This window comes from Mytilus trossulus, chromosome 11 (assembly GCF_036588685.1).
Source record: "Mytilus trossulus isolate FHL-02 chromosome 11, PNRI_Mtr1.1.1.hap1, whole genome shotgun sequence".
Classification (NCBI taxonomy): Eukaryota; Metazoa; Mollusca; class Bivalvia; order Mytilida; family Mytilidae; genus Mytilus; species Mytilus trossulus.
The window spans coordinates 36,587,513-36,613,173 of record NC_086383.1 but is presented as its reverse complement, the minus strand read 5'-3'; the positions used below and the strand labels follow the sequence as shown (position 1 = coordinate 36,613,173).

General features: G+C 32.4%; 1 protein-coding gene across 1 annotated transcript in view; it reads right to left on the bottom strand.

Moving 5' to 3' along the window:
• Positions 1 to 12,420: 12,420 nt before the first annotated feature.
• The window catches only part of LOC134691046 (uncharacterized), a 36,547-nt gene continuing 23,306 nt past the window's right edge, over positions 12,421 to 25,661 (bottom strand). The window contains exon 5 of the mRNA XM_063551240.1: positions 12,421 to 19,159. Within this exon, the coding sequence (XP_063407310.1) occupies positions 19,141 to 19,159 (19 nt within the window). The 3' untranslated portion in view covers positions 12,421 to 19,140. The remainder of the gene's footprint in view (positions 19,160 to 25,661) is intronic.

Sequence of the window (25,661 nt, the reverse complement as noted above, 5' to 3'; positions counted from 1 at the left end):
AAAATAGAAAAAAAACAACTAACACATTGATATCAAATAACAGTCAGTATCAAGACATGTACTCCATAATTCAAAAGAACTAACATATTGAATGTACTCATCACCGCCCCCCCCCCCCTAAATAGTAAAGTTTTCTTGTATTAACAAAATTTATCATATGTATCTTACTTTTTTAAAGTTCTTACATGTGCTAGAAATATGGTGAAAGAGTTCCTCCCTCAAATTATTATAAAGTGAGCATTCGATTGAAAAATGACTCCCATCCTCAACTTTACCAGCTGTACAAAACGATTTTTTTTAGTATCGTAACATATGACCTACCTTTCTTAAAATCAATAATATCTAAATATTTGTCTTCTTCTTGAAAACATTCTTTATATGAAAAATAACTGTCAAGTTTCCAACAAAACACATAATGTACTAAGTTTTTAAAATTAGACAAAATGACAAAGACACAATCAGGACAAGAATGTCACACATTGTCTTAAGATTTTTAACTAGTTTATTATTGGCTTTCATACTGCACTCATTCTAATTGAGCAGTCGAAATGCGTTGACTGTATATTTTTGCAACAAAATTAATTTAAATAAAACTCAGATGAGTGATACAAGGAGAGAAAGTGTTGCGACCAAAGAGGGCGGGTAGTGTTATCAAACTCTAATATATTTATTTGATATGTAGTTATAATAGCGGGGGAAACATCATTCCCCTGATACGCGAAAAGGGGGAACCGAAGATCTTAGATGCATGATTTTTTATTAGATGTTAGTGGCTTTGAACTACAGTGCTTTCAGATAACTGCGAATACTCTCAGATATGTTCCTAGTGTCTTTTTGTTATCAGGATGTACAAGTTCCCGGTCACATTCATGTGTATGTTTGTCCATCTGATGAGTTAAGCCTTTTTCAACTGATTTTTATAGTTCGTTCTCATGTTGAACTGTTTTTCCACTGTCCCAGGTTAGGGGAGGGTTGGTATCCCGCTATCATGTTTAATCCCCCCCACCCGCACATTATTTATGCATGCGCCTGTCCCAAGTCAGGAGCCTGTTATTCAGTGGTTGTCGTTTATGTGTTACATATTTGTTTTCCGTTCATTTGTTATACAAATAAGGCCGTTAGTTTTCTCGTTTGAATTGTTTAACATTGTCATATCGGGGCCTTTTATAGCTGATTATGCGGTATGGGCTTTGCTCATTGTTGAAGGCCGTACAGTGACCTATAGTTGTTAATGTCTATGTCATGTTGGTCTCTTGTGGATGGTTTTGTCATTTGCAATCATACCACATCTTCTTTTTATAAAAAAGGTAGATCGAGACACACATGCGAAAACAATAGCGAACTAGAACAGCACAGATTGATAGTGGACACACACACAACGAAATATTAAGATAGATAAAGTACCTTTACAATTAAAACAAATTTGGGACGAGGGTAAAAACTGAGCAGTTGCAATAAGCATGTGTATTAACTCCAATATACTGAGACAACTATCCCGCGTGGAAAAAATAATTGTAATCAAAAATATCAGAGAGAACGGAATTGGTCTTTTTAAAGAAAATTTACCAATACTCATAAGAAAAACGCAATGTCGGAATAATGGGCTGTCGGAGTAATGGGTTGTCGGAATAATGGGCTGTCGGAGTAATGGGCTGTCGGAATAGTGGGCTGTCGGAGTATTGGGCTGTCGGAATAATGGTTGTCGGACTAATGGGATGTCACCGCATACATACTGTGTATAAAATGTTCCTCTCGACGAGGTCTACATTTTATTCAATAAGCTCAAAAATGTCTGACCGTCTGTTAAAGTTACGAGATAATTCTTAAAAGTATAGTTTTGTGTGTATATCTTTTAAAAGGTGACAGATAGCAACCTACTATAAATTGCAACCAGATGCTCCGCAGGGCGTAGCTTTATACGACCGCAGAGGTTGAACCCTGAACGGTTGGGACAAGTATGGACACAACATTCAAGCTGGATTCAGCTCTAAATTTGGATTGTGATTAAATAGTTGACACAGCATAGGTTTCTGACACAGAATGAATGTGTTCTAATGAACTTAACATTTTTGTTTTCTCTTAGAGCAATTCACTATGCTGTTGAATATTAATCCTCTCAAAAAAATGTTTGAAGAAATTTTCTTTTTTATTTATGAAATTTCAAATGAGAACCAGATGCTCCGCAGGGCGTAGCTTTATACGACCGCAGAGGTTGAACCCTGAACAGATGGGGCAAGTATGGACACAACATTCAAGCTGGATTCCCCTCTAAATTTGGATTGTGATTAAATAGTTGACACAGCATAGGTTTCTGACACAGAATGAATGTATTCAAATGAACTTAAAATTTTTGTTTTCTCTTAGAGCAATTCACTATGCTGTTGAATATTAATCCTCTCAAAAAAATGTTTGAAGAAATTTTCTTTTTATTTATGAAATTTCAAATGAGAAAAATTGAACCCAATTTTTTAATCACATCCCCCTTTCCCTTATTCCAAAACTAATTTCAATTAAAATATTCTAATGGAGTTTGCAACAATTACTACTCATTTAAATACATCATAAAATATTAAGATGTAAAAAAACTGCTTGTTATCACTGAATGGTAAAGATTATTTAAATTTATCAGTTGGTAGTAAAAAGTGAATATACATTGTATATTGTATATAACAAAGATTTAAGTTGATTCTGGACAAAGAAAGATAACTCCAATTAAAAAAAATTCTTGCAGATATTTCTTGCTTACTATACTGGACAAAGAAAGATAACTCTTAATTAAAAAAAAAATTGCTATTTCACAATATTGTGAAATTAGATATTTCTTGCCATTGCACAATACTGTGAAAAGACTTGCTATTGCACAATACTTAATATAATAATTTTAGATCCTGATTTGGACCAACTTGAAAACTGGGCCCATAATCAAAAATCTAAGTACATGTTTAGATTCAGCATATCAAAGAGGCCCAAGAATTTAATTTTTGTTAAAATCAAACTTAGTTTAATTTTGGACCCTTTGCACTTTAATTTAGACCAATTTTAAAACTGGACCAAAAACTAAGAATCTACATACACAGTTAGATTTGGCATATCAAAGAACCCCAGTTATTCAATTTTTGATGATATCAAACAATGTTTAATTTTGGACCTGGATTTGGGCCAACTTGAAAACTGGGCCAATAATCAAAAATCTCAGTACATTTTTAGAACAGCATATCAAAGAACCCCAAGGTTTCAATTTTTGTTAAAATCAAACTAAGTTTAATTTTGGACCCTTTGGACCTTAATGTAGACCAATTTGAAAACGGGACCAAAAATTAAGAATCTACATACACAGTTAGATTCGGCATATTAAAGAACCCCAATTATTCAATTTTGATGAAATCAAACAAAATTTAATTTTGGACCCTTTGGGCCCCTTTTTCCTTAACTGTTGGGACCAAAACTCCCAAAATCAATACCAACCTTCCTTTAATAGTCATAAACCTTGTGTTTAAATTTCATAGATTTCTATTTACTTATACTAACGCTATGGTGCGAAAACCAAGAAAAATGCTTATTTGGGTCCCTTTTTGGCCCCTAATTCCTAAACTGTTGGGACCGAAACTCCCAAAATCAATACCAACCTTCCTTTTGTGGTCATAAACATTGTGTTTAAATTTCATTGATTTCTATTTACTTTAACTAAAGTAATTGTGCGAAAACCAAGAATAATGCTTATTTGGGCCCTTTTTTGGCCCCTAATTCCTAAACTGTTCAAACCAAAACTCCCAAAATCAATCCCAACCGTTCTTTTGTGGTCATAAACCTTGTGTCAAAATTTCATTGATTTCTATTAACTTAAACTAAAGTTATAGTGCGAAAACCAAGAAAATGCTTATTTGGGCCCTTTTTGGCCCCTAATTCCTAAAATGTTGGGACCAAAACTCCCAAAATCAATACCAGTCTTCCTTTTATGGTCATAAACCTTGTCTTAAAATTTCATAGATTTCTATTCACTTTTACTAAAGTTAGAGTGCGAAAACTAAAAGTATTCGGACGACGACGACGACGACGACGACGACGACGACGCCAACGTGATAGCAATATACGACGAAAATTTTTACAAAATTTGCGGTCGTATAAAAATTGAACCCAATTTTTTTAATCACATCCCCCTTTCCCTTATTCCAAAACTAATCTCAATTAAAATTTCTAATGGAGTTTGCAACAATAACTACTCATTTAAATACATCATAAAATATTAAGATGTAAAAAAACTGCTTGTTATCACTGAATGGTAAAGATTATTTTAATTTATCAGTTGGTAGTAAAAAGTGAATATACATTGTATATTGTATATAACAAAGATTTAAGTTGATTCTGTACAAAGAAAGATAACTCCAATTAAAAAAAAATCTTGCTATTGCACAATATTTTGCAATTAGATATTTCTTGCTTACTATTCTGGACAAAGAAAGATAACTCTAATTAAAAAAAAATTTGCTATTTCACAATATTGTGCAATTAGATATTTCTTACCATTGCGCAATACTGTGCAATTGAAAAGACTTGCTAATGCACAATACTTAATATAATAATTTTAGATCCTGATTTGGACCAACTTGAAAACTGGGCCCATAATAAAAAATCTAAGTACATTTTTGGATTCAGCATATCAAAGAACCCCAAGATTTCAATTTTTGTTAAAATCAGACTAAGTTTAATTTTGGACCCTTTGGACTTTAGTGTAGACCAATTTGAAAACAGGACCAAAAATGAAGAATCTACATACACAGTTAGATTTGGTATATCAAAGAACCCCATTTATTCAATTTTTGATGAAATCAAACAAGGTTTAATTTTGGACCCCGATTTGGACCAACTTGAAAACTGGGCCAATAATCAAGAATCTAAGAACATTTTTAGATTCAGCATATCAAAGAACCTAACTGATTCATTTTTTGTCAAAATCAAACTAAGTTTAATTTTGGACCCTTTGGACCTTAATGTAGACCAATTTGAAAACGGGACCAAAAGTTAAGAATCTACATACACAGTCATGACAGTTAGATTCGGCATATCAAAGAACCCCAATTATTCAATTTTGATGAAATCAAACAAAGTTTAATTTTGGACCCTTTGGGCCCCTTATTCTGTTGGGACCAAAATCAATACCAACCTTCCTTGTATGGTCATAAACCTTGTGTTTAAATTTCATAGATTTCTATTTACTTATACTAACGTTATGGTGCGAAAACCAAGAAAAATGCTTATTTGGGTCCCTTTTTGGCCCCTAATTCCTAAACTGTTGGGACCTTAACTCCCAAAATCAATACCAACCTTCCTTTTGTAGTCATTAACATTGTGTTTAAATTTCATTGATTTCTATTTACTTAAACTAAAGTTATTGTGCGAAAACCAAGAATAATGCTTATTTGGGCCCTTTTTTGGCCCCTAATTCCTAAACTGTTAAAACCAAAACTCCCAAAATCAATCCCAACCGTTCTTTTGTGGTCATAAACCTTGTGTCAAAATTTCATAGATTTCTATTAACTTAAACTAAAGTTATAGTGCGAAAACCAAGAAAATGCTTATTTGGGCCCTTTTTGGCCCCTAATTCTTAAAATGTTGGGACCAAAACTCCCCAAATCAATACCAACCTTCCTTTTGTGGTCATAAACCTTGTGTTAAATTTCATAGATTTCCATTCACTTTTACTAAAGTTAGAGTGCGAAAACTAAAAGTATTCGGACGACGATGACGACGCAGACGACGACGCCAGCGTGATAGCAATATACGACGAAAATTTTTTCAAATTTTGCGGTCGTATAAAAATGATCAGTATTTTAAGACCTTCAATTTGAGGACAACATTGTAGAAAAATCAAAGCGCGAAAGCGCTGTAAAGGCAGTTAATTACAGGTTGTGTGTATTTCTAGTCCAGTTATATCATTATCTTCCATAGAACAGAGGTGGTTTGTAGAATTTAAGATTTAGAGTTCTTTTGTACATGTACAAATGTACCTAGTTCACCTATATCTAGTCTACTGTTTACAGTATATTTTCTGTGCCTCCCATGAAATGCATTTTTAGCCATGGCCTTGTCAGTTTCCTTTAAATTTATGAGTTTGACTGTCCCTTTGGTGTCTTTCGTCCCTCTTCTTTACACATATAAGAACTTTTCCTTTTCAATATAAATAGACTATTTCTAAGTATTGATTGTATACACATATTTTATGACTCCCATAAAAAATAGTTCACAAAGATTGACTAGTCTCTGTACTGTGTGTATAGCAAGGACATCAAGTAACATAATGGTAAATGTACATAGTAACATGTCAACTTTTTTGATGACCATACCTGTCAACTGTCAGTATTTGCAGAGTATTTCCCCCATCGAGCTCAAGGCTCCCAAATGGAAATTTTGTGAGAGCAATTTTGTCGACTATTTTAAGGAAAACAATTAATTCAACAATGGCTATGAGCTTGTTATTCATGAAGAAGCCAAAAACCACATTAGAATATATTTGAAGGGAATCCATGACAAATCGCCCCACTTTTTCACTAACTCGCCTCACTTTAAAAACAAGAGTGCACACACTGAAATGTCTCGCCTTCTTTACTAATCATTGATATTCTGTTGATAGTCCTAATAATAAAGCGTTATTACAACTGTCACATAATCTTAACATAAACCAAGAAAACTAAACATTGACCTTTGAACCATGAAAATGAGGTCAAGGTCAGATAAACCATGCCAGGTAGGCATGTACAGCTTACAATTCTTCCATACAACAAATAAAATTGACTTATTGCTTATAGTTTAAGAAAAACAGACCAAAACACAAAAGCTTAACACTGAGCAATGAACCGTAAAAAATGAGATCAAGGTCAAATAAAACCTGTGCGACTGACATGTAGATCATGAAATATTTCCATACACCAAATATAGTTGACCTATTGCATAAAGTATTAGAAAAAAAGGCCAAAACTCAAAAACTTAACTTAAACCACTGAACCATGAAAACGAGGTCAAGGTCATATGACACCTACCAGGTAGACCTGTACACCTTACAACCATGCCATACACAAAATATAGAAGACCTATTGCAAACAGTATAAGAAAAACAGACCAAAACACAAAACTTAACTATAACCACTAAACCATGAAAATGAGGTCAAGGTCAGATGACACCTGCCAGTTGGACATGTACACCTTACAGTGCTTCCATACACCGAATATACTAGACCTATTGCTAATAGTATCTCAGATATGGACTTGACCACCAAAACTTAACCTTGTTCGCTGATCCATGAAATGAGGTCGAGGTCAAGTGAAAACTGTCTGACGGGCAAGAGGACCTTGCAAGGTACGCACATACCAAATATAGTTATCCAATTACTTACATGTATAATAAGAGAGAATTTAACATTACAAAAAATTTTAACTTTTTTTTCAAGTACACTTAGTCACTGAACCATGAAAATGAGGTCAAGGACATTGGACATGTGACTGACGGAATCTTCGTAACATGAGGCAACCATATACAAAGTATGAAGCATCCAGGTCTCCCACCTTCTAAAATATAAAGCTTTTAAGAACTGAGCTAACATCGCCGCAGCCGTATCACTATCCATGTCGAGCTTTCTGCGACAAAAGTCGCAGACTCGACAAAAAAACTGCCCCAACCTGGATTACCAAATCACCCCACTTGTGAACTGTGTTAAATCCCTTTAATATTACTCCTGCCAACTGGTCCCATCTAATGGAAATGGGTGAAATCTAGATAAATATATTATTAACCAGGATGAATTTAGTAATGCCAACTCGCCCCACTTATGGAAAAAGATGTTATTCCATTGAATATAAGTTAAATTCCTTATATTGCATTTTGATACATTTAACTGGTTTCTTTTCAATTGTTATGCAAATAACTAAGCTTCAAAACTTAGTTATTCTTCAACAATCAGGTTTTTTTAGAATTATAATCTCAGTTTATATCAATAATAGTAATTAAATTAATTTTCGGTTTGTTTGTATTCTGTGTAGATTAGTTTTCATTAAAGTGGTGCGAGTTTTTTATTTTTTTAAAATTGTATATATATTAATCTAAATATTACTGTTTTTTTATAAGTAGGGCGAGTTGGCAGGAGTAATATTAAACATGATTTAACCAATTTCACATATGGGGCGATTTGATAAATCAGTTTGTGGCGTTTTTTTAAAAAGTGGGGCGATTAGCCAGTGGGGCAACTTGTCCTGCTTCCATTTGAAGGCCCCCTTGAAGGTTTTGTATGACTATAGGGACCATCTTTCACGTAAAACCCCCATGTGCATTTTGAAAAGTTGGCAGATATGTTTCTAACTCCAGGCAATATCTACTGGTATGAATGAAAAAGAAAATTTCAATTAAGGCTATGTGGCCATAACAGCTGTCTCATTAGCATTTTAACCACTTCCCATATTTGCAATTAAAACAATAGAAGAAAATTATTTAACGCAAAAACAAAACTTGCTTGTAAATATGAAATTCTCTTTACAGTATGAGTTTTTCTCATTTTTTGAGATTGTACAGTAGTACCTGTAACTGCTTATACCTATTTCTTATTCACTTTTGCTTGATAAACTCACTAAATATCAAATACATTGTACCACATCTCCTTATTTTTATAAGCATTCCAATAACATGAACAATTGTAATTCAATTCTATATACCAAAGCAAAATGAACTGCACCACTTTCATTCACTAGTATGCATCTTTTGGCAAAATACAAGTTCTTAAATGACACAATATATATTTATTGATAAAAAAATAAAATTTAGTATATACAACTCTTTAACAAGTATAAAAAAAGCACAGCTGTGTCATAACTTGTGAAATCTGTGCTGAAAACATAGACATTGGTATTTGAGTAATTCCATATGTGAAGCTCAACATTAGCTCGTCAGTTGGTGGTGGACAGTTAAATATATAGTTCCTTTCTGTAGGCTAGGATGAATGACTTTTCAGGAAAACCAATTTCACAAATCAAAACTTTCCTCTAGATTTCTCCTACAATATTCATCCAGTTTAGTTCTTTTGTTTTAATTGGACACCGTCCTGATTTTTCATTTTGCAAACCATTCAGTCTCTTGCTTGCAAAGGGTGCATGAAAATAGGATGGGTATGGCAGTAGACAAGTCTCTTTAAAGTGGGTTTGTGCCCTGAAAAAAAAGTTTATAACTTAAGTTTTTTTGAAACTTGTGCAACACACATACCCAAATAACTATAACATAGAAGAGAGCATCATTCGTGTCAATGTTTTGTTCCTGTTCACATTGTCATTAATATTTTTTTCAAAAAGCCTGAGGCATAACTCATGAATTCCTGTCATTACATCCTAAATTAACATAATTACTGCTAGAATAATTATCAGTATGATATACGTACACTATCATTGTACAGCCCAAGTCTTCAGTATATATAATGGTTGCATTCATTCACTCCTGTGTTCAGTGGTTCAAAAATATTTAAACATCAACAAATGAACTTTAATAAGGACAAGAAAACACTAGAAAAGATACGTACATACAACCCGTGTTTAAGTGTATTTGAAAGAGAAATATATCTGGTTAAACGATGTATAAAGGAGAAATATATCTGGTTAAACGATGCATAAAGGAAGAAAAATTGTAGATATTGCATTACGATGCTTTCTACCTAATAGCACGTGGATATGTTTACATATTTAGACTTGACCCAGTATGACCCGTACCTTGTAGGTCACTGCCGTCGTTTAAACACTAGACTACAGTCGTGTAAGACAATAAAAAGCTTAAGCCTGTACTATTTGTGTGAAGTAAATGTGTTTGTTCTGTACATTTAAATTGTTTTACCTGATAGCAAGGACGTATATCTATCCGTTTCCTTCTCAATTCACTTTGTCAAATTCTTCGAGCTTCTTCAAAACATACGTATTACTGCGCCGGAAGTGAGAAAAATATGAGAAATCCTCGTAAAATAATGCTATTTTCAATTTTGTGGAATCCATTTTGTTATATTTATTATACAAAGATAAAAAAAAGTTACGATTAATTATGAATTTGCATATCATTATACTGAACGTTTATGGACTATTTTCCATAGCTGTAATTCGGTCATTTTGGCGGGAAATCATATACACATACACACGTAGATTGGCTGGTACCCGATCGTAATGTTACACATCACATATATCAAATAGCTAATACCCGGAACGTAGTACCGGGAACCAGGATAATACGTGGACAACATACATAACTAGAACCGAAATTAAAAATACTTTACGGTTTCTCGTTCATAAACCGAATTCCGCTTTGAATTATAGAAGATGCAATATCAATCATGTTCAGTCGACTTTTCATTGTTATATCAAGTCTGAACTAATTAAAGAATCTTAAGATGTCAGATAACACTCGAAATTGACCCGACCTCTTTCCACACGGAATACACATAATGATAGTTTGTAGTCAGGTTGACTGCTTATAATGCAAAATACACACTAATAACAAGTTCTAAAAAACGAACAATACACACTGATCGTTTCTTTAGTCCCCAATGTAAATGAAAGAAACAAAAACTATATTATACCATAAAAAGAAGAGGAGAAATTCGAACATTTCCTAATCTATTTCTGGCCAAAAGACCCCCTGCAAAGATTGCGTATGAAAAGATGAACCTCATGACTTAAAAGTCAGGCCTTAAAGCACTGCCTTTAAAAATGGACACTTCCAAGTTTCATCAAGGTCACAACGAATCATCAAATATATGATGTAATACCAAACTTGAGAACCGGAAGTGGTAGAGACATGGGACTACCACCATTCAATGCAGGACTACTTGACCTTTCAGATGTCACAAGGTCAAAGTCATAGTGCACTTTGAAAGTCAAGGTAAAATTTCATCATGACCTGCCATTGACCTCAAATTGAAGGTCTTAAAATACTGATCATTTTTGTAATTTATAGTAGGTTGCTATCTGTCACCTTTTAAAAGATATACACACAATGTTAACCTCTTCAATATCTGAAACATTTTAGTTTGAGATATCTGCTGTCCTTATAGAGAAAATTTGGATTGAAATTTTGGGAGCGGAGGCAAGTATTTCTGAATCAACAACAGGTTACTACATGTACCTAAACTGTTTCAGATATTGAAGAGGTTAACATAGTTATGTTTGACCAAATACCAAAAACATTCCATGAAAAAAAAACCACCGCCAAAGTCATACCAATATACGACCAAAAAATCAATTTGAAATTTTCATGTTTTGCATTGACTTTGTAAGTTGCATAAGTTCTATTTATATAATTGATATTGCGTCATTTTTTGCACTTTGCAAAATGGGGTCAATTGATATAAAGCTTTTACAAAAGTAATAATAAATAAAACAATTTGGGTCAGATTTTAATGCATTTCCTATATTAACTAAAGAGACATGTATTCAAAATGATATTAGATGAAAAATAAACTGGTTTAACTAGTTAATTAAACCAGAAATGCAAACTATAGGCTCTAAAGAGCTTGTGTCGCTCACCTTAGTCTATGTGCATATCAAACAAAGGACACAGATGGATTCATGACCCCTATGTACAATTTTTAAGCCATGTCGGTCATCTTTGAACACAACATTTAAGCTTGATACAGCTCTGAATTTGGATTGTGATTAAATAGTTGACACAACATAGGTTTCTGACACAGAATGAATATGGTCCAAGAACTTAAACTTAAAAATTTAAAAATTTTAAATTTGACATTTATCTATTATGGTCTAATATCCAAAATCTAAATACATGGTTAGATTCAGCATATCATAGAACCCATAAGAATTCAATTTTTGATGATATCAAATAATGTTCAATTTTAGACCCTTTAGACCTTAATGTGGACCAATTTGATAACCCAGCCCAAATATTAAAAATCTAAATACATGGTTGATTCAGCATATTGAAGAACCCCATATATTGATTATGCAAAATTGACTCAATTTGTACAAGAGAAATTTACTAAGTCAGAACAAGTAAAATTTTCAATTCCACCAGTCACAATACTAAGTCAGAACAAGTAAAATTTTCAATTCCACCAGTCACAATAAATGATCTATTTAATGAGAGGATCAAACTTGACATTAATAAATCCACCACATCTGATAAGGGAGCTACCATTTGATTTTTATGGGGGGGCTAGGATGAAAAATTTTGTCCTGCATTTTTTTTTAGCTGTAATCTCTGTCCTTCACTCTGTTCGGTCCTGCTTTTTTTTTTTTTTAGTTTATCCTGACTTTTTATTACCTAAATTGTAGTCCTGACCTTTTTTTTTCCCCCCCCCAAGTGTCTCATCCTGCCTTTTTTTTTACTCAAAACTCCTGTCCTGCCTATTTTTTTCAAATTTCATCCTAGCCCCCCCCCCCCCCCCCCCCCCATAAAAATCAAATGGTAGCTCCCTAACATAGGATCAAAAATTTTAAAATGGAGTGCTCCTTTCATATCTTCATCTTTAACTTACATTTTTAACAGAATAATAGATACAATTACATTACCCAGCAGTGTTCGAAAGAATGCAAGAGCGACCCCTGTTTTTAAACCTGGTGAAAAGTTCATGACAACAAATTATAGACCAATTTCTGTACTTCCTGTTTTATCAACACTTTTAGCAATGTTTAGAAAAGCATGTTTCAAAACATTTGTATGACTATCTAAAAAGATTAGATCTTTTACTGTCTGGGTTTCGACAAGAACACTCTTGCCAAACTGCCCTTATCAATATCATAGATAAATGGATACAGGATATGAATGATGGTAATATCAACTTAGCAGTCCTGTTGGACTTTAAGAAAGCTTTTGATGTAGTAGATCATGATGTTCTCTGTAAAAAACTTGAAATTTATGGATTTAATAATGCTGCTGTTTCTTTTTTAAAATCATATTGGAATGAAAGAACTCAACCAGTACAAATTGGTAATGTTCATTCTGAAAAAACTTTCTATCAAGTATGGTGTCCCCCAAGGCTCCATATTAGGCCCCCTTCTGTTTATATTATACATAAACAACCTTCCTATTTATATGAAAAATTGTTGCACTGATTTATATGCCGATGATTCAACTTTACATCTTTCTGGTAATTGTTATCAAACTCTACAGTCAAAGGTACAAGAAGATTTACATGGTGCAATGATAACAATATGTTCATCAATAAAAATAAAACAAAATATATGATTATTGGAACGAAGCAAAGAGCAATGCCACATTACAATGAGAGTTGTTTAACTATTAACAATCAAGTGATACAATCTTCCACATGCGAAAGTCTTTTAGGCATTAAAATTGACCCTTCCCTCACATGGACAAACCAAATTGATGTGATCTGCTCAAAAATATCATCTAGACTATATCTACTATTAAAGATTAAAAATTTTCTAAATCTAGACTGCTTATATCTTGCCACTAATTGATTATTGTTGTATAGTGTGGAGTAGTTGTAGCAGTGAGGGTTTAAATAGGATATTAAAATTACAAAAGAGAGCTGCTAGATTAATACTTGAAACAGAACCTTTCGCTCCTTCTGCGCCCTTATTCAAACACTTAAACTGGATGACAGTTGAACAGAGAATAAAATACCACAAGTTTGTGATGACATTTAAGTGCATTAAAAATGTTGCCCCATCATATCTTTCTACCAAATGTCATTATGTTTCAGACAGAAATCCATACCCCTTGAGAAATGCTGTTCAAGGAAACCTCATACTCCCTTAACCAAAAACAGAATTGTTCAAAAAATCTTTTATGTATTCTGGACCATTCTTGTGGAATAACTTGCCAATACCGTTAAGAAATATTACAAATGTTAATTCTTTCAAATACAAAATAACAGATCATTTATTGAAATCAACCTAGAACCAAGAAAAATACTTATTTGGGACCTTTTTGTTTGCCCCTAATTCCTTAACTGTTGGGACCAAAACTCCCAAAATCAATCCCAACCTTCTTTTTGTGGTCATAAACCTTATGTTAAAATTTCATAGATTTCTGTTTACTTCTACTAAAGTTATTGTGCGAAAAACGAAGAAAAATGCTTATTTGTGCCCTTTTTGGCCCTTTATTCCTAAATTGTTGGGACCTCAACTCGACCACAACTCCCAAAATCAATCCCAACCTTCCTTTTATGGTCATAAACCTTGTGTTTAATTTTCATAGATTTCTATTTACTTATACTAAAGTTTGAGGGCGAAAACCAAATGTCTTTGGACCAGGACAACAACAATAACGCCGACGTCATACCAATATACGACCAAATAATTTTCAATTTTTGCAGTCGTATAAAAATGGCGAAATTTCATTAAAATTACCAATTCAGGGGCAGCAACCAAATAAAAGGTTGTCCTATTCATCTGAAAATTTAAGGGCAGATAAATCTCAACCTGATTTTCCCTTTTTGTCAGATTTGGCCTTAATGCTTTGGTTACAGAGATATAAGCAAACCAGGTGCTCCACAGAACAAAAATCCGGTTAAAAACTGCATTTTACCACTATGTTCTATTTTTAGCTATGTCAGTTCTCTTGGTTGGCAGGTTGTCTCATTGGACACATTTATATAAATAAATACCCAAATGATGATTGTGTCCAAGTTTGGTTAAATTTGGTCTAGTAGTTTCAGATGAGAAGTAAACGTTAACTGACGATGGATGCCAAGTGATGAGAAAACTCACTTGGCTTTTTGTGCCAGGTGAGCTAAAATGTTACATTCATATATTAAAACAACGATATTTGTAAAATTGTTTAAAATGATAAATATATCAGCATTTGATAGAAAAATAAATTATAACTTCATTAAAACAAAAATATTAATATCATAACTATTACTATAATACAGACAAACTCATCAAGGATACAAGGCTTAAAATTTTGTTCATTAGATTCATTTTTTGTCAACAAAAGACTCATCAATGATGCTGGAATTAAAAAAGATGATTTCCTTCATATCTTAATTGTAGATCCTGTCTTGCTGCTCATTTTTTGCATATTAAAGTTTTTATTTATCTGTCATAATATTTAAGGATAAAAGACAAAAATTCAAAAATAAAATTGGTAAAAATCATAATTAAAAGGGCTTTTGTAAGGAGTTGTTGGACAATTTTTCTCCATATATCTTGTCTTGCTGATCATTCTATCCAACTTGAGTTTCTACCCATCTATCATGTTTATTAGAATTTTCAAGATATAAAGCAAAATTGAAATCAAGGACAAAAGCTCTATCAAGGAGTCTTCAAATGATTTCAGCAGTACTAGTGTTTACTGACTAGAAGTTCTCGTCTCTCTGAAGTTTCCGTCTATCTATTATGGTTTTAACATTTAAAGCAAAAATGCCCCAAAAAAGGTAAAAATGTGTTGGCAAGAACTCCTATATAGGAAGTTGTATGAGAGTTTTAATGAAAATAAGCAACTGGTAGATCAAAATTTTCTGAACATTTCTTCCCTAATCATATTATGAATATTATCTATAGTGGTTTTCAAAATATAGACTAAACTTTCATTTTACCCCTATGTTCTATTCTTAGCTATGGTGGCAAAGTGATTATGCAAGCTGCACTGGGTATTCAGACACATTTTTAAAACAACATTTCCAAATGATAATATTGTGGCCAAGTTTTACAAGATAATAAGAAATTCATGGTTGACAGAGATATGTCTTCTCAGCAGAAAAATAGATAAACACCATCTGATGGACAGCAACATTGATATTTTATTATTCATAGTCATACTGGATCATGACCAGAGTGAGAGAGCCTATAAATGGTCGACAACATATTGTTGATCCTTCACATGTACTTCCTATCAAACTGACTTAAGCATTGAAAATCTACAGATGGAAAATATTGATCTGTCACAAAAATTTCCTGTTTTTGTAGAACTTAATTCGTTTAAGGGCATACAATACAGTTTTGATCCTGTATTTACAGTTTGATGAAAATTTCCATATAGGCTAGTTTTTGCCTGCTTAAATCAAATATATAATAAAAAATATACCTTCATGTGCTACTTTTTGAGTTAAATGAGGTCGAAATTTTGTATATTTGCTCAAAATTCGGATTTGTGGCCGTATTTTCCCTTTCGAAAGAAAGCCACAACTTTTTTGTTTTCAAAAGATAAACACAAATTTTTTTTTGTTAGATCATTTGTAATTTTTGTATTTTATAAGTATCCTAAAAAATTATGCATTTTTTATTCAGAAATAACTCATATTTATCAAATGGTCATGAATTAAGAAAAAATCGTATTTTGTTGCTGTATATTTATCAAAATTTTTTAAATTCCTCTATTTACAGTTTTATAAAATTTGGTCCACATAATCTCCCTGCAAAATGAAACAAAATGTTGTTTTAAAAAATAGGGGTCCATGCACTTGTTTTCAAAATAAATCAGTTTGAATGATAAAAAATAGTCGAAAAATGCATCTTTTCCCGATATGTCATAGTTTGACGTCGTGAAAATAACATTTTACGTTAACAACGTCATTTCCTCCCCTGTAACTGTATCGTATGCCCTTAACTATCTGATAAACATTTGAACTCCAATGTTTTGCTCTAAATGCTTTATTTTACAGATATAAGTCATGGCATTGCATGGTGGGCGGAATATCAGACAAACTCCTTGAACTAGATACCCTATTAATGAAGAGTGTGGCTTTGTTTGGTTCCATTGATTGGACACAAGTAGTTTAAGAGAAGATTTGAGTAAAAAGTTTGATAATGGACACAAGATGGTTGGAAGCGAAAGCTGAAAATACCTAACTTGACCGTATATGGGCCAGGTCAGCTACTGAAAGAAAAAATTCTATCAACATCAATTATGTTAAAGGTTATTCAAATAAATAAATAAAATAAAACAAACTGATGCATTATGATACAATATCAGTATATATAATATTTTCATCATAGTATAAAGCTTATGGTAAAATTCATTTTATTTTGTTCAAAATCACACTTTTCTGCAGCCTTATAAACTTGGTTATATATTTCATTATAAAATACTACATGAAATAAAAATATGTACAAATTCAATATGATGCAGATCGACTTGAAAAAATGAATGTCTCTGCACTTACTTGACCTCATTGCCTAATATTTTCAAGTATCAAGTTCTGTCCATGAACTTAAAAATATTAGGCAGTAAGATTATAGGGAAAATGTACAAATTGCCGATAAATCAAGTTATATCTTCATTCTAGTAAATCTAAGAATATCTAATATTTGAAGCTCTCAACAATCTTTCCATTGATTTGCTGCAAGTGCTTCTATCATATTTACACATCTTATACATTCAATGAAATTCAATCATCAATCTTGCCCTATATTTTGTTCAAACTGACGTTTGCTAAGAACATCTAATGAAAGGCTCCAAGTGGACAGTATCATACTCCTTGCAATAATATTGATAACTATGTACTAGCCAGCACTAGCGTACTATATAATTAAACCTTAGAAAATTAAAACTAGAGGCTCTAAAGAGCCTGTGTCACTCACCTTGGTCTATGTGAATATTAAACAAAGGACACAGATGGATTCATGACAAAATTGTGTTTTGGTGATGGGGATGTGTTTGTAGATCTTACTTTACTGAATGTTCTTGATGCTTACAATTATCTCTATCTATAATGAACTTGGCCAAGCAGTTTCAGTATTTATAAAAATTAATGAAAATTGTAAAAAATTGACTATAAAGCGCAATTACTCCTTAAGGGGTCAATTGACCATTTTGGTCATGTTGACTTATTTGTAGGTCTTAGTCACCATTTTACTTTGCTGTATATTATTGCTGTTTACAGTTTTTCTCTATCTATAATTATATTCAAGATAATAACCGAAAGCTGCAAAATTTTCTTAAAATTACCAATTCAGGAACAGCAACCTAACAACAGGTTGCCTGAATGGTCTGAAAATTTCGAGCAGATAGATCTTGACCTAATGAATATTTTTTTTCCTGGCAGATTTGCTTGAATGCTTTGGTTTCAGAGATATGAGCCAAAAACTGTATTTTACCAAATTAATACTTAAAGCCATGTTGGCCCTCTTGGTTCACGGGCAGGGTCATTGGACAAAATTTTGAAACTAGATACCCTAATGATGATTGTGTACATTTTTGGTTAAATTCCTCTTAGTAGTTTTAGAGGAGAAGATTTTTGTGAAAGATTACAGAAATTTAAGAAAAATTGTTATAAAATTTACTATAAAGGCCAATAACTCCTTAAGGGGTCAACATTTCTGACCATTTTGGTCATGTTGACCTATTTGTAGATCTTACTTTGCTGAACATTATTGCTCTTTACAGTTTAATAATATTCAAGCTAATAACCAAAAACGGCAAAATGTTCTTAAAATTACCAATTCAGGGGCAGCAACCTAACAACAGGTTGTCAGGTTCATCTAATTTCAGATCAGTCAGATAATGACCTGATAAACAATTTTACTCCCATGTCAGATTTGCTCTAAATGGTTTGGTTTGAGAGATAAGACAAAATCCACATTTTACCCCTATGTTATATTTTAAGCCATGGCGACCATCTTGGTTAGTTGGCTGGGTCACTTTTTAAACTAGATAACCCAATGATGATGGTGGCCAAGTTTGGTAAAATTTGGCCCAGTTATACAAAGGAAAAGATTGTTGTAAAAGTTAAAGACTCCAGACGCCGGACTCCATGTGATGAGAAAAGCTAACTTGGCCCATCTTGCCAGGTGAGCTAATTTGAAAGATCATATCATAGTGAACATGTGAGCTAAAAGTTGATTTCAAGGGACACATAGAACAAAACAATTAACATCACTAAATGGAGCATATAAAAACTAGAGAAAGGAATTACTTTTTTTTAAAATAAGAGTGTTTGCAAATAACACCATTTTGTTCTTTCATTGAACTGACCGGCAACCACCGCTAAATTTGACATCATTATGTTAAATAAATACACAAATTATCTATCTGATGTTATTTGTAATTGCTGTGGTCTGCCCAATAACACAGTGCAGAATAATTTAGTGTTAAAACTGCCTTGGGTAAACAAAGGTAAATATATAACACAAGACCTAAAGCAACTACAAAACTTGCAAATGTTCTAGATAATGATATTTCTGCAACCTAGTCCTTTTTCTTCAATATTTTTCAGCCTGCCTGTAAGAGAAAAAATAATTAGTTTTTTTCTTCTTCATGATTGACAAAAGGATTCTTTTTTTCATGTTATCACATACAATCAAGGGTTATACTTATACAAGTGGTTTTTTTTATGACTGGTGCAAGTACATTATTTTGGAGGAACAGTTATATTTCTTACACTTTCAATTTTTGCCTAGGGTTTTCATGTCTACATATTAGTTTTTAAACGGTACTGCCATATTAATTATGATTAAATAGTATACACAGCATAGATTTCTGACACAGAATGAATGTGGTCTAATGAACTTTAAACAAGAATGTGTCCAAAGTACACGGATGCCCCACTATCCTTTACCATGTTCCATGGACCGTGAAATTGGGTAATAATCTAATTTGGCTTTAAAATTAGAAAGATTATACTATAGGGAACATATGTACAAAGTTTCAAGTTGATTGGACTTCAATTTTATCAAAAACTACCTTGACCAAAAACTTTAACCTGAAACTCCCACTTTCATTTTCTATGTTTAGTGGACCTTCAAATTGGGGTCAAAACTCAAAAGTCTAATTTGGCTTTAAAATTAAAAAGATCATATCATAAGCAACAAGTTTACTAAGTTTCAAGTTGATTGGACTTCAGCTTCATCAAAAACTACCTTGACCAAAAACTTTAACCTGAAACTCCCACTTTCATTTTCTATGTTCAGTGGACGGTGAAATTGGGGTCAAAAGTCTAATTTGGCTTAAAATTAGAAAGATCATATCATAAGCAACAAGTGTACTAAGTTTCAAGTTGATTGGACTTCAGCTTCATCAAAAACTACCTTGACCAAAAACTTTAACCTGAAACTCCCACTTTCATTTTCTATGTTCAGTGGACCGTGAAATTGGGGTCAAAAGTCTAATTTGGCTTTAAAATCAAAAAGATCATATCATAAGCAACAATTGTACTAAGTTTCAAGTTGATTGGACTTCAGCTTCATCAAAAACTACCTTGACCAAAAACTTTAACCTGAAACTCCCACTTTCATTTTCTATGTTCAGTGGACGGTGAAATTGGGGTCAAAAGTCTAATTTGGCTTAAAATTAGAAAGATCATACCATAAGCAACAAGTGTACTAAGTTTCAAGTTGATTGGACTTCAGCTTCATCAAAAACTACCTTGACCAAAAACTTTAACCTGAAACTCCCACTTTCATTTTCTATGTTCAGTGGACCGTGAAATTGGGGTCAAAAGTCTAATTTGGCTTTAAAATCAAAAAGATCATATCATAAGCAACAAGTGTACTAAGTTTAACCTGAATGGACGGACGGACGAAAGGAGCCACAGACCAGAAAACATAATGCCCCTCTACTATCGTAGGTGGGGCATAAAAATCAATTTACCTATTATGGTCCAATTTCAAAAATCTAAATGCATGGCCATGGATTGGCTAAGAAAATCAAAGAGTCCCAAGAATTCAATTTTTGATGAAATCAAACAATGTTTAATTATGGACCCTTTTGACCTCTATGTGGACCAATTTGATAACAGGGGCCAAAAATCAAAAATCTAAATACATGTTAAGATTAAGCATATCAAAGAACCCCATACATTGCCATACATTCAACTTTTGTTAAAAATAAAGCAAATTTAAATTTTGAAATTTGGACCCCAATTTGGACCAACTTGAAAACTGGGCCCATAATCATAAAATCTAGATACATATTTAGATTCAGCATATCAAAGAATCTGAAAAATTCAATTTTTGTTAAAATCAAACAAAATTAAATTTTGAAATTTGGACCCCAATTTGGACCAACTTGAAAACTGGGCCCATAATCATAAAATCTAAATACATATTTAGATTCAGCATATCAAAGAACCTGAAAAATTCAGTTTTTGTTAAAATCAAACAAAATTAAATTTTGGACCCTTTCGACCTTAAAGGGAAACTTCGCAAAAAAATCAAAAATTGAAATTATGTCCATTCTGTATAGAAACGCTCAAATTCATAGATATGAAAGTTTTATTCTGCTAGAAAAGAGATCACCATTATTTTAAATTTAGAGTATCAATTCTCTGCGTTCGGCCATTTTGTCATCTTGTCCGATTTGAAACCACGATATGTCTAAGGACCAAAACTACAGTAACCTGATGTAGTCGTAATTGCGTATCAATATCTTGTCAATCGTACGGTTGTTTTATCCGACTTGTTAACGAACTTGACACGGAAAATTTTCTTATTTTTTAAAAATAACCATGGTCTGTTATTTTTAAACTGTTAATATTGGAAATAGTTAAAAAGTCAAAATTCAAATCATAAGTAAGTGTTCCGTGAAAATTGAATTGTTTTCAAAAATCTAATTTGTTCATAATTCTTTTATCTAATAACTTTATTCAAATAAATTCGGATCTTCTCTCAACTGATCACCCACATGGCTAAAGGTATTACTCCCAAAGGTATTGTGAGGGGTGTGAGGTGACACTTCCAGGTATTCAAGCGATTTCCTGTCGGGCTTGTAAGTTCATGCATCGTTTCACTTCTAAGGGTATTGATCAGTGTACACGGCCGATAACTTATAACTTTCCATTTTGAAATATTAGGTGTATAATATACAGCTAGAGCTGTCTTGCGTGTTCGAAAGTGATATAATATACTATTCATTACTTAACGCATACGCTTGTTTATAAATAACATTTCTGGTGTAAAGAATATTATTTATAAAAATATATATAATACAAAAAAAAAAACAAGATTTGATGAAATAAAAATCTATATACATATTTTTTCCAAGGGTAAATTTGGTAAAATGTAATATATACTCGTTGTCAATAGTGAAGGACAGATTGGAACATACCAGAAATATTGATTTAAAAAAATTTACGCACTTGTTGACCATTCGTTTATACGCCTGGATAATAAGTTATGGAACTATAGCACAAATTGAAATATATACATGCATACATTGAACATGAGAAAGAAACATACATTTTGTGTAAATTGGAGTAAAAGTTTTGTAAATAAACTAGTCCACGTATGCCAACAGTATGTAATTATAGTATAACTAATCGCCGTATTTGAATATCAAAAATAAGACAACGCCTGACCGAACGACGCATGGATTAAACGAGTGCGCAGCACGAGTTTAATCCTTAGCGGCGTTCCGTCACAAGTTGTCTTATTTTTGATATTCAAATACGGCGATTAGTTATTCTATTTATTACATTGGCAAATGGCTTTTTTATGACATTAATGTAGAAAATGTAAGGAACTATATCTTTTTCCTACGCATTGACAATTTGTTTTGATCCAACGTTATCGACGTCTTGACAACACCTATTGTTGTATGACGTCAGAGTCAGACGTCAGAGAGTGAAATAACCACGTTTATTTCACATGTGAAATTATCGGTTTTTATCTAACTGGGAAATCAATGTAATTCATTGCAACCAATGTAATAATAGACTATTCTAATATGACGTGCTTCTTTCGCTTTGTAAACAACACCGTGATAAAATTCTCGATATATCTATACTTAGCGCAGACTCCAAGATGTACACAAATGGCTGTTTTAATATGCCTCCCACGTAAATCCACATGTAAACGGTTGTGGATTTCGCTGTGTTAACAATTACACTTGAAAAAAACCCTACAGAACATTTATTCTGATTCTGATGCATAACAAAAAGAATTTACACATTAGAGAACGGAAAAATAGACAAAAACAAAATAAATTAAAATTCCGCAAAATTCCAGTAATGATTTTTGCGCATTAACGTCATTTCAAAACATGACGTCATACGAATGAAAACGTCAAAGCTGAAGGTTTTTCTATTGCTTTTACCTTCTAAACTCGGATACAATTGCATTAAAATAAAGTATTGAGGTAGGTGTTGCTTGTTTTCTGTTCTATTGCATTATTCACACATTTACTGATTTAAGCAAGTCAACATGGCGGCTCCTTGGTTACAACATGTCAACAGTGAATTTGACGGTAGCTTACGATAAAAAATGTAGATTTAAAATTGCAAATGTTTGGTTTACTGAGAAGTAAAAAAAGTAATCACATTTTTTTTCTAGCGGTTAGTTAAGAAATCATTCATGCAGGTTTATTAGATTTGTTTTACATTTATCGAACAGTGGGTAAAATAGAACAGCCACACACAAGGTATACCCATCATCGCTTCAGTTTTTTAGTGATCGTATTTGTCCTATTAGAATCGAAATAATTCATGGAAGCCATAGATTTGTTGTAAATTTTCACATGGCCTGGGCCGTGATATTCGTTAATTTTATCCCTCGCTAAAGCTCAGGATAAAATTCGAATATCACGGCCTAGGCCATGTGTAAATTTCCAACAAATCTATGGCTTCCATGAATTATTTCTTAATTGTATACCAAAAGAAGAAGAAGAAGAAGAGAGCCAATTTGATTTAAATACAGGTCGATATATAACTTGCTTTGGCTCATCGAAGTTATGGACAGAGTAAAATCACAGATTTATATATCAATTAGATTGTTCTCGAATAAAGGAAGAAATTCGTGAATATTTTCCAGGGAAAACTATAGAGTATCAAAGTTTCAAGTCAATTTCGGGATTTATTTTTTTTCTTGATATTCAATGACAGCAATTTAAAGAATAAACTGCTTGTCCGCCTAAGCGGCCCCCGCTTTAGGGGTATTCTTGCCAGTTAAAACAGACTTAAAATTCGTTCTGGTTTTTTTTTAAACATCATTGGTCAAATATCTAAAGTATTATACGTTGTGAGACGAAGACTTTTTTAATAAGGACATTCCCGATTATGCATAAATTTTGTTGATGTTTTTCACACTTGAAAAGAATATCTTTTCGATTCAATTTCAAGAAGATCCTTTAATTTCCTAAATTTTTTAAAACATCTTTTTTTTTCATATAGCTGAAGTATTCAGGCGTTGTGAGATTTAAAATATTTTGATGAGAACATTTATTCCTAAATAGGTAAATAAAGATCGCTTTGGATGGACTAATTTATATAATTGCAATTGTTAATGATCTGTTTGAAATATTTAAGGTTGCAAGTCTATTTTTATTTATAATAAATTTATTCAATTAAAATAATTCAGTATTTTATCGTTACAAAAGTAACCAGAAGTCATAATTCATTTAAAAGTATTCTTATGCAAAATATAAAAATATACAACAGCTATCCAGTTATTGTGCGACCTTATTATTCCCATTAATTAATTTTAATTCTTTTTTTTTACATTTCTGTGTCTAAAACTATGACTGACTCCCATTTACCATTCCGATGCGAAATGTTGTTCACACCTGAAATGCCAGTGAACGGTGACGCCTAGATTTCACTGAACGAAGATCAAAAGATTGGAATAACATAATGCTAATCTTTTAATTACCTCGAGTTTAACTACGCATTCAACATTCACTAAGTGTCACAAAACAATACACATTTTATTTCCACTGTACAAGCAAGTGAAAATTTTTGCTGGAATGAAGCAAAAAGGTCAGAATACAAACATGTATTTTTAATACACTATCGATCATTTCAGTTTCATATGTTTGTTTAAAGTATTTGTGGAAAAAAAAATCATAAAAATGTTCTATTGTATGATTAACTTTTATTATTAAAACTCGTTTAAAATAATTCACACGATCTTATTTTAAAAGTTGCATGGCTTTCACTTATTTTTCATTGGTTCATAGCTACACCAAAAGTCATCGATGCGCTTTAAATCACGTTATCAGATGGTTAACGAACAAGACTTAAATGAGATTAATTTCACTCCTGGCATGAAAAAAGACTTAAACTACGTCACATAAGTCAGGAAGTTTCAAGAAATAAAATTAATAATTTCCAATTTTCTTCTTTATTAGTTTTCATATAAAAATAAAACTTGGTGAATATGTTTTTTATGGTATTATGAACATAATAAGATGAAAAGTGAAAAATCACGAATTATCCCTTTAATGTGGACCAATTTGAAAACAGGACCAAAAACTTAAAATCTTAAAAACACACTGAAAATCAGAATATCAAAGAACTCCAAGTTTTTTTTAACCCTTTCGACCTCAATGTGGACCAATTTGATAACAAGGCCCAAATATCAAAAATCTAATTACATGGCATACCCTATACGTTCAATTTTTGTTGAAGTAAAACAAAAAGTTTAATTTTAGACCCCAATTTGGACCAACTAGAAAATTGGGTCCATAATAAAAAATTCGTAAGGGTTCCGTGGAACCCTGTGTCTCGCCTACTTTTTCTGTTAATCGCAAACTCAACAAAAATGAGGAAAAACATCAATAAAAATTTCCCTCACGATACTGTCTTTTGATTGAAAGAAGCTTCCAAGTTTGGTAAAAAATCCAGGATAGTTTATGAATCTAATAAATGTTTTATAAACTTTAACTGCAGACTGTATGTAATGTTAACTGGAAGAAAAACTAAGTCCATTTATAAGTAAAATACGGAAAAAGTGATTTTTTTTTTTACAAAATTTTCTTCTGAATAATATCTTATGATCAGAAACAAGCTTTT